A 10,094-nucleotide genomic window follows, 5' to 3' on the forward strand; every position below is an offset into this window, starting at 1 on the left:
CCGGCCGTGAGGAGGCGGCCCCGGGAAGGGAAGGGCCGGCCCCGGGAAGGGCAGGACCGGCCCCGCCCCAGCGCTTCCCGGAAGCTCCCGGGGCCGGGCACAGACGTGTCGCTGCCATGGCGGATCCCGGGCGGCTGGAGCGGCTGGAGCGGCGTGTGCGGGAGCTGGAGGAGGAGCTGGCCCGGGAGAAGCGCGGGCGGGCAGCGGCGCGGGCCCGCATCGACACCATGAGCGCCGAGGTGACCGACTCCAACCCCTACAGGTGCGCCCGGGGGCTGCGGGGGCCCCGCCAGGGCGCGGAGGATGGGGAAGGGCAGGGCCTGGGATGGAACGGTGGGTCCGCATGGAGCGGGAGAGGTGGAGCTGGAGCAGGCTCGGACGGGCGGGAGTCTCGGGGATGCGGCTGGCTGTGCTCAGGAGGGTGCCGGGCAGCGCAGGAGGCAGGTGCTCCGGGAGGGATGCTCTCGGATTTCCCACCTGGCAGGACTGGATGTCAGGGTTACTTTGTATTATGTTGCTTTACAATACAGGCGGGGAGGGAGAGGGAGAAGAAACCTTGTGAGTTTTTCAGCTAGGTTGCTGGTAAATGGGACAGGTGTTGGTATTATATGAGGTCTTACTTTCATTCCTCCAAATTGTTTATTTTAGAAGTTGGTTCATAGAATTCCTGAGCTTTTAGAGACCCCTTCCCTTCTAGAAATCTGATGATTTTTTGGTTTTTGTTGTGTTGGTTTGGGTTTGGCTTTATTTTTCTTTAATACGCATTGATACTCATACTTTCATGAAAAATGCAATAAAGGGATAAAATGTTACTTTAAAATCCTTTCAGTTATCCTCAAAACCTATAGTCTCTATTTATTTTTCAAATGTTATGTTTATCTAATAAAATCTACCAGAAAACAGTGCAAGTCTTCACTAGTTTGCTGCCATATGGTTCATTACCCAAAAAAATGTCACCTTTCATTCTGTAAATCAGGGATTCATTTACAAAAATATCTGTGTCCACCTGATTTCATCAATATTACCAGAGGAATAGGTGCAAGAGTTTCTGCAGGGTTAGGGCTCTGGTGCAAATAGGAAAACATCTACTCTGTCACTCAGGCTGTACCTAGCTGGCAGTCACAACTGCAGTGGAATCAGCAGGCTTGCATTTATTGCTTGGTGAGGTTATTTCTAAAGCAAAAGTGATTTTAAATACCTGAAAAGCAAAATTGTTGTTAGAAACATAAAGAACATTTTCTGTGTAACGTTGTATTTCTTTTTTCTTTGTAGTCGCCTGATGGCATTAAAAAGAATGGGGATTGTCAAAGACTACGAGGTAGGATTCTATCTGCAATGATTGCATTGTTTCCTGTGAGGAAAAAATTATTTGCATTTTTTCCTGAGAGGACTACTTTTGAGATACTGATCTGTACATTACTTCTTCCTGCAGAAAATCCGTACCTTCACAGTTGCAGTAGTAGGTGTAGGGGGTGTTGGCAGCGTGACTGCTGAAATGCTGACAAGGTGTGGCATTGGTAAGGTAATGAGAGTTTTTTTATTCTTCTTTATAGTAGATTGACCAGTCCTCTTCATAAAGCATTTTATTTGATCTTACCCAAATAAAAAAATGTTGTGAAGAAAGCACTCAAGAACAGCACTAGTGTAAACATTGCACATGAAGAGCTTGTATTTTTGTTATGCTGTTAACATTGATTTATTTAGGACTTGATCCTGTAGCACGTGGATGATTCTTGTTGGGATGTTTGTCATCTCCATATTCTTATATGAACCCATCTCTGTAATCTTCATACTGCAGAAGGAATACTGCCAAAGGAAAACAAAATAAAGAAGAAGGAGGGCGTATTTCACATAAAAGATAAACTCTTATAAGAACCAAGTTTGTATATGCAATTGAAATGTAGTAGATGACAAACAGAAATCTTTATCACAAACATTAGTTTGTCACGTAGCAGCAAGTAATATAGGTGATAATAGAGGTGATACTGTTCATATAGGTTAATCTGTTGAATATGCTTAGTTTTAATGACTTAACAGATTGGTTCAGTTTTTGGCACCCTTATGATGTTTGTGCCTCTTCTATGTGAACTGAATGGGCCTCTGAGGGAGGGAGTGTGGTTGGGGGAGTTTTCTGAGGCTTTGGTTTTAGAATTAATTTTGTTGTTCAAAACTGCCATGGTGCTCTGTTTGCAGAGTCTCTGGAGATTCACACATGTTAAAAAAATCTTTGTTGTAGCTGCTTCTGTTTGATTACGACAAAGTGGAACTGGCAAACATGAACAGACTCTTCTTCCAACCTCATCAAGCTGGATTAAGTAAAGTGGAAGCAGCAGAACGTACTTTGAGGTATAACTTGGAGAATTGGGTGTCAAAATGTATTTAGCCAGGATGCTGCTCCACAAAACCAATGTTTCACTCTTAATCATTTGCAAAGGAGCATGATCTAATTAGGGAATTTGAGCACAAAATATTTGTGGGGATGATTGATATTTCAAAGACATTTTTGTACTGGCCAAAACCTTAATATCAGTCTACTTTTTAAGTATAGCCAGTTTTGCTCAGAAGTTTGGTATAAACAATGCCACTTCCATATGTTGTGGGGTTTTTTCATATTTAATCTGAATTTTTGACAAATGTGGGTGAATTCTAGGGTTCAGAATGGAAACTTAAGACTATAGCAATACTTGTGAAGTTAGGGAGAAGAATGTAAATTATCATTGTATTCTTTACTACTGACTCCTCTTATTTCCTCCATAAGGGATATTAATCCTGATGTTCAGTTTGAAGTACATAACTACAACATCACAACACTGGACAACTTTGAGCACTTCATGGATAGAATAAGGTAAAATCCCCCAACTTTAGCATATTGCTAACTTCTGCTAATGTGTGATTCTACACAGCCTCATGTTTCTCTTGTTGGGGCTCTTTTTCTATTTAATAACTTCCAATTGAAAACCTCTGGGACATACACGTCTATGAAGACATTCCTGCCTAGATGAGTTATGGAAAACAGATAATATCTTGAGTGCTCTGTGGCAGTTTCAGGTATGATTTATAGAGTGAAGAAGAAAGTAGTTATTAGTGGATCTCATAGAGCTGTGGAATAACTTCCACCGTTTGCAGTTCTGTTGTACAAAGATACAATTCTCCAGTACTTTGTACTGTGAGGGCATACTATATAAAATAGTCTAAAATGCCCATATATTTAAATCCCAGCCTCAGCATTGTGTTGTTTCTACTGCAGATCCAAGATACTGGTTGTGTCCTGTACTGCATTTGCACAAGCTTTGTTAGAAATTCACATTTCTTGGGCTTCTGTACTCTAAAGCAGCATGTTGGTTGCCTGTTGGTGTTTTGTTCTGCCAGCAGTTTCATGTAAATTTCTGATGCTTGTTTCAGTAACGGTGCACTGGAGGAAGGGAAGCCTGTGGATCTGGTTTTAAGCTGCGTGGACAACTTTGAAGCTCGCATGGCAATTAACACGGTAAGGCCACCAAAGGCTCCAGCTTGTGGAAGTCTGTTTTCTCCTATAAATAATGTTAGAAATTGTGCAGCTATAGAAAAGACAAGACTTACAGACAATCTCCTAAGAAATGGCCCCCTTGGCTTGAGGAATCTGAGCTTTTACCCAGTTCTTATAAACCCATTTTATGTGTATAAATATCACTAAAGACTTTGAAGTTACTATCAGTTAATGTTTAGTAAAAGACTGAAGTATCATAAACTGTCTTTTCTAATTACTCTTTTTATGTAATGGTGTTTTCAAAGGCTGGTATGTTAAATCTTACAAACCTTTAAAGATTTTCTATAGCTAATTGAGTACTTCACATGACTTTTTGTATACTAAAAATGCTGTTTATTTAATCAAACTGGTTTTCTTTATAGTAGCAGCCAACGTAGAGTATATGCCATATATATGTTTTCTGTTACCCTTCAGCTGACTTGATCCATAAATTGCAGGTACACAGATAGACTGTATCCAAGTCTCTAAAAGTAGTTTGTAGAATTATGTTCTCTGTGGGAACTCAGCACATCGCTCCAGATGTCCAGAGCTACCGAGAGAACCCTTGGGGGGCTCGGAGGTCTTGGAATGTTGCCAAAAGTGTCTGGTGACTTGACTTTGCCCATTCTAGGGATGTGTCATGTGTGTATGAGGAAATGAGAAATCTTCAAGTTTGAATGGTGCAGGGATGGTATTCACTGGGTGAAACATAGATTTTGAAGCACTGTACAGGGGGGTTTTGAATCTTGTACAGGGAGGTTTGGAATCCTGTACATGGGGGTCAGGAGTCCCAAGATGGAGGAATTTGGGCATGCCCTGTCCTTCTTCTTTCTTCTCCTTGGCATCCATGTTCGGGATGATGTTGGCACGTGTGGATTGGTTCATGGTGAAGGTGCACTTGTTAACAAGGGTGAAAAGTATTGGAAATAGAAGGTAAATATCTTATATGTAGTTTTCACTATAAAAGACACACCCGCCCCATGGGCGGGAGAGAGTGCCTTTGGCTTGTTGAGGTCTTGTTGATCAGACCTCGGCTGGGCAGACAGAGAACTTTGTAGATAAGAAATAATAAACACAACTGAAGATCGAAAACTCAAGAATCCAGACTCATCCTTTGAAGCGCGGCCTGCCCAGAACCACCTTTTCCCGTGTTGGGGCAGAGACAAGTAACAGCGGACCCCGATAGTTCTCTAGTGTGCTGTAACTGGGTCACTGATGCCTGCATTGTTAGAACATTTCAGGTCCTCAGGAAAGCACGAAGGGCTGGCTTCATGAGGGCGACTTTAATTTGCTGTTTGATTTGTCCTTTGATAAATAATTTCTCTTCTGTCTCTTCATGTACCTTTTTCTGACCATAGTCTTTTAGCCTGAAAACAGGGAAATGAATGTTTTTCATCACTCCCAATTGTTTGGGTTCCTGTTCTTTCACTAAACTTCTGCAGTGCTGACGTGTGTGTTTCTTTGTTTATAAGGCCTGCAATGAACTTGGACAAATCTGGATGGAGTCTGGAGTGAGTGAAAATGCAGTGTCAGGACACATCCAGCTGATCATCCCTGGTGAATCTGCTTGTTTTGCGGTACGTAGTGCTCTGCTGAATTGCTCACTTGCCTTTTAGAGTGGTACTGGGAATGTGAAGATTAGCTGGTCTTGTGAGTGTGATCCTGGCACAGCTGATGCAGTACCTTTAAATTCTGTGTGATCTGTGGGATTTTTTGAATGCTTTTTTACAGCTTATTTTCTCTATTGCCCCTCAGTGTGCTCCTCCACTGGTAGTAGCTGCAAATATTGATGAGAAGACATTGAAACGAGAAGGAGTTTGTGCAGCCAGTCTTCCTACAACCATGGGTGTTGTGGCAGGAATGCTTGTACAAAATGTTCTCAAGTAAGTGACTGAGTTGTTGCTATTTGATGTGTGCAGCAAAATATTTAAATATTTAAACATGCTCTGATTTGGCATCATTAAGTTATACATTAAAAAATGCTACAGTGCTGACTTGTGTACATGGACAAAGAATAAATTACATCTCTTGCCTGTAGCTGAGTTATTCTCACACACCGTGAGAAGATGGGATTCTGTATTGCTCCAGTTATTCTGTTGCTAGCTGACTACAGCATAACTGGATTTAAGGCAATTACAGTAACTCACCTTACAATTCCATGAATCTGAAAGTGTATTCTAAAAGTTTTTTGAGGAAAAGTTATTCCCTACATGACTGAAGTTTTAGGTTTACACCTGTATTACAAGCTCCTTCTTTCTCTGTGTTTCTAGATACCTGTTAAATTTTGGTACTGTGAGTTATTATCTTGGTTACAATGCGATGCAGGATTTCTTCCCAACTATGTCTATGAAGCCAAACCCCCAATGTAGTGACCACAATTGCAGAAAACAGCAAGAAAATTATAAGGTAAAGCAGTTTGCGTTTGTGGGTTGATTTTCTAATTTCCCTTTTCTTAGAGAACAAAGCAAGTTGCAAATCTGTAGTAAAAGAAAATGTTCTTTGCTACTCCAGTTTGCAGCAGTTGTCTTCAGATGGTTGCACATGTTTCTAAATATAAAGTACTTAGTTACCTTGAAGTGAAGAGTAGGAAGAAAGTTGAACAATTATATAGAAGAAAATACTACTTAACTGAATGCAAACGTTTCTAACAGTTATATGTTTCTGAATGTTAATGGATTTGGTGCTTTTTTTGAACTTGCAGGTATTCTGCCTTTTTGCTCCTAAGCAGTCACTATTTAGAACATTTTTATCTTACATATTGGAAGAAATGTGACTATTAGCCTTGAACTTCTTTGCTCTTTTTTGAAATTGGACTGTTAAATTTTGGTTATTGAGGTTATTTTCTGTGTTTTCCCTCCAGAAAAAAGAAGCTGCAAGACCAAAAGAAGAAGTCACTGAAAAGGAAGAAGAAATAGTACACGAAGACAATGACTGGGGTAAGTCATCACCTGGAGACAAAATGGTTTTCCCAATACTGAGATTCATTTTGGGTGATCAGTTTAGGGTGCATAGAATTTTTCTAGTTTCTACTTTTTATAACTTATAGTGTGTAACTACTTTTGGCTTTTCCCAGATTTTGAAAGTAATTTTACCATAACTTGATTATATGTTTTTAGTGCAATGTGCAGGTTTTAGGCTCAAAATATAACTGTTGCTGGAATAAAAAACTTTCTCAGATGATTTGAAGATGAGATAGATATGAGAAGATGTATTAACTGCATATTCCTTTTAAATACACTAAAGAGTTGTTGTCAATTTCATAACCACTGTCCTGAGGCATCCCATGGATTTTTACATTCCTCTGAGGGTTTTAAATTAGAAGGAATTATCTGAAGGAATGGTGAATGTCTTTTTTATAACCATTTAAAGACTGGAGATATATGTTCTATTTATTACATGCTATAGAAAATAATCTTATCTTACAACTGGGAGAAGTGTCCTGATGGTAAAGTTTAATGGTAAGGACAAGGAAGAGATGCCATTCTGGTTCACAAGTTGCCTATATAGAATTGTTTCATATATTATAAAGGGAAAATATTTTCTATTTGTAATGGAATGAAGTTGTTGAAATCAAAGGTATTTCTATTTAATTTAATTCTGTTATTGGAAAGGAGCTGCATCTTTCCTGTTACTCTGATAACTTGGTGATTAAAGAACTTTTTCTTCTAACTTCTAATGGAGTTTTTGTTTCCTTTTAATGCAAAGGCATTGAATTAGTATCAGAAATTTCAGAAGATGAGCTGAAGGCTGCATCTGGCCCAGTACCTGAGCTTCCTGAGGGAATTAGTGTAGCATATACTATCCCAGACAAGGTAATGAACTTACTCTTTATGAATTTTTGAAATACATATTGTAGATTAAATTTATAATACCAGCCAATCTGATTACCCTTTACACCTAAAACAGAATTCCATCTTGAACAATTCCAGTGAAATGTGACCTCAGCTCATTTGATAATTCCTTTTTATGGTCCAATTTTGTGTTCCTGGGAAAGATACTTCTTTAAGTGTGGATGCTAGTGTAAATGTATTGCTGAGATGGTAGGAATTAATGCGTTTGGGGGCTGGAAGAAGGACAGCAAATGACAATTTCTCAGTTGATATTTTGGTGACAAATTAATTTTTCCCATTCATATCTTGTAAAAGATGTATATAGTCAGAGAGCAGTGAGTATACCTGGGGAACATAGAATCTGAATGCACTGCAGTAAGAACATTCTAACTCCTAGTCAAAATTGTTTACAATTGAAGCTTATAATCACTTAGGGCTAATCTCACAACTGAGTGCCTGATTCTAGGAAAATGGTGTGGTGTAACAGCAATAAAGCTGATCTGGGGGGGGGTTGGGTTTTTTTTTTGGTTTGTTTTTAATTTTTTTGTTGACAACTTTTTCTTCCTGTTCCTAACAGGAAGAGAATTTAATAACTGGGGAGACAGTAGCAGAGTCTGAAGAAAGCCTAGAAGAACTAATGGCCAAAATGAGAAACATGTAGAAAAACAAATATTAAGTGCAACTTTTATGAGTTTGGATGGACATTGGATTTTGAGAAGACCAGACTTCTTACTTCTTTTTTTTTACCTCCACTGAAGCTTACCTTTACTTTTCTGATGAAACAGAACTGTTACAGGGGCAGGAAGGATGCAGACTTACATTGTTTATATTCTGTTTTCTCATCATGTTGTTATTAACAGATAGAGCTGTGCTACTGTAAATTTTAGTTTCTCAGCATTGCTAGTATCCAGATATTCAGTGGCAAATAAAAGGACCTGGATAACCTAAAAAAGCAGGCACAGCACATTATACACCCTATCATGTGATGAGAACAGCACATAGAACAGGCCAAGGAAAAGATGAAATCTGCTGGAGTGGGCTGAGTGGGTGAAGGACAGATGATAATGCCTCTCTCGTGGTGCTGCTCCTGAGTTTCCAGGCACTTTTAACTGGTTGTCATTCACTGGTCTAAAGTCTTGGCATGGATCATGCTGTGGCTACTTCTTCTGAGTGATGAGAACATATAAGCCTTTTCATCTGCCTTAAATATCCCTGGGATGGAATTTTCTTTATCCCTATCTTACTGCTGCTTGTTAAACAGCTGCCTGTGTTTTGTATGTGATGTTTTCAGTATACTGTAAGAAGGTGAAGTCTTTTGTTATGATTAATTAGCAGCATGCCACTATTTTGTCTAGCACATGCTTTTCATGACAAAATTATGAGCAGCATTGGAAAGAACTGGAGATTCTGTCTACCTTTTCAGAAGTCTAAATATATTTTTGTTGGATACTGAAAGTTTAGCTATAATTCTGATCACTCCCCATCACGTGGGCGATATTAAGAAATATAAGTCTGAGTTTGCATAGAAAGTCTTTTAAAATTAGATGCTATAAATTTTTAGTTTTGCAAATGTCTTCACTGGAGTAGCTCACCTGTTGTATTTGTCTTGTAAATGACGTAAGTACAGTCATACAACCTTTTAAATGGCCATGTGTTAAACTGACCTGTAAATATTTGCATCCTGGGGCACCAGTACCCTGTAGAACCGGAAGGATCAGTTTCAAATACTTTAACTACTGTGGGCATCTGATCCAGAACTTGGTAATTATTTCAGCCTCAGCAGTATAATACAAGTATTTCCAAATTGGGCTCTTCAAAAAACTTTTCCACAATGTGATGCAGCCAACACAGAGCCAGCTAGTATTGGCAGTAGTAGTATCCCACTAAAATGAAAAGAGACAGCAATACTATGGTGGTGCTTCTGTTTCTTGGGGCAGCTGAATACCTGTTAGTTATACTAATAATTAGTTTAAAAAATGTTTCATTTCTAATTAACGGTTACAAAATTCAAAATCCATTTCCTCCACAGCTGACATCAAATTATATTTTATACAGAAAAATCATTTCTGAAACCAGTGAGGGAGATTTTGGGTGGGTTTTGAGTGTGTGGCATTATACTGTAAAATTGAAGTGGCTTTTTTGGATTGAGTTCTGTTTTGGAGAAACCAGGTTTTAGAAATGAACTGCAAAGAAAGATAGGAAACAGAATAATGAGACCATTAAAAAGGTAGATACTGGAATCTGTGTCAATAAGTCTACGTTAGCTTGATCCAGTGTCAGTTTATGTGTTACTTACATTTCTGTGGGACTTTCACCTTTCTGTTGGGAACAATAGAAGTCAGGCACACAGCTGTGTGGATCTGGAGATCCTGAGGCAAATGGCTGATTCATTTCTACAACAGCTCAGTTCCTCCTGACTCTTAACTGTTTGGCTGACATGGCTGCTATGACAGGATTGACAGCTTTGAAAGGCAACTTCAAGTACACTTTTATGAGGGAATTAATACATTTTTGTATGCCCTGTTAGAGAGTACACAAAACGGTTCCTGTGTTACTTTTAGACTTTCAACTTGTATATACAAGAAAAATTTGAAATAATCAGAAAATGAATAATTGTATAAAGATAATTGTATGTACCAATGGTTAAAATTATTTAAAAATAAACAGCATCCAAAAAAGCAGCACTAAGGAGTCTTTTTCATTAAAAAGATATTTACAAGTATAATGTACTTTAACTGTAAAACACAGTAGAATATTTA

At 38.9% G+C, this 10,094-nt stretch overlaps 1 protein-coding gene across 2 annotated transcripts; it reads left to right on the top strand.

Annotated features, from left to right (window-relative positions):
* The first annotated feature begins 61 nt into the window (after positions 1-61).
* UBA5 (ubiquitin like modifier activating enzyme 5) lies at positions 62-10,016 on the top strand. 2 transcript variants are annotated; one of them, XM_064416300.1, is made up of 12 exons: positions 62-262; positions 1,273-1,318; positions 1,433-1,522; positions 2,237-2,346; positions 2,759-2,845; positions 3,403-3,487; positions 4,978-5,082; positions 5,261-5,388; positions 5,776-5,911; positions 6,366-6,441; positions 7,211-7,317; positions 7,913-10,016. In XM_064416300.1, the coding sequence occupies exons 1-12, from the start codon at positions 117-119 to the stop codon at positions 7,994-7,996; spliced, it is 1,200 nt and encodes a 399-aa protein (XP_064272370.1). In that variant the 5' UTR covers positions 62-116; the 3' UTR covers positions 7,997-10,016. The 2 variants fall into 2 exon arrangements, with proteins under 2 accessions (XP_064272370.1, XP_064272380.1); XM_064416310.1 differs by lacking the exon at positions 62-262 and having other exon boundaries at positions 1,274-1,318; positions 1,433-1,517.
* Positions 10,017-10,094: the final 78 nt, after the last annotated feature.

Source organism: Passer domesticus, chromosome 1, assembly GCF_036417665.1.
Source record: "Passer domesticus isolate bPasDom1 chromosome 1, bPasDom1.hap1, whole genome shotgun sequence".
Taxonomy (NCBI): Eukaryota; Metazoa; Chordata; class Aves; order Passeriformes; family Passeridae; genus Passer; species Passer domesticus.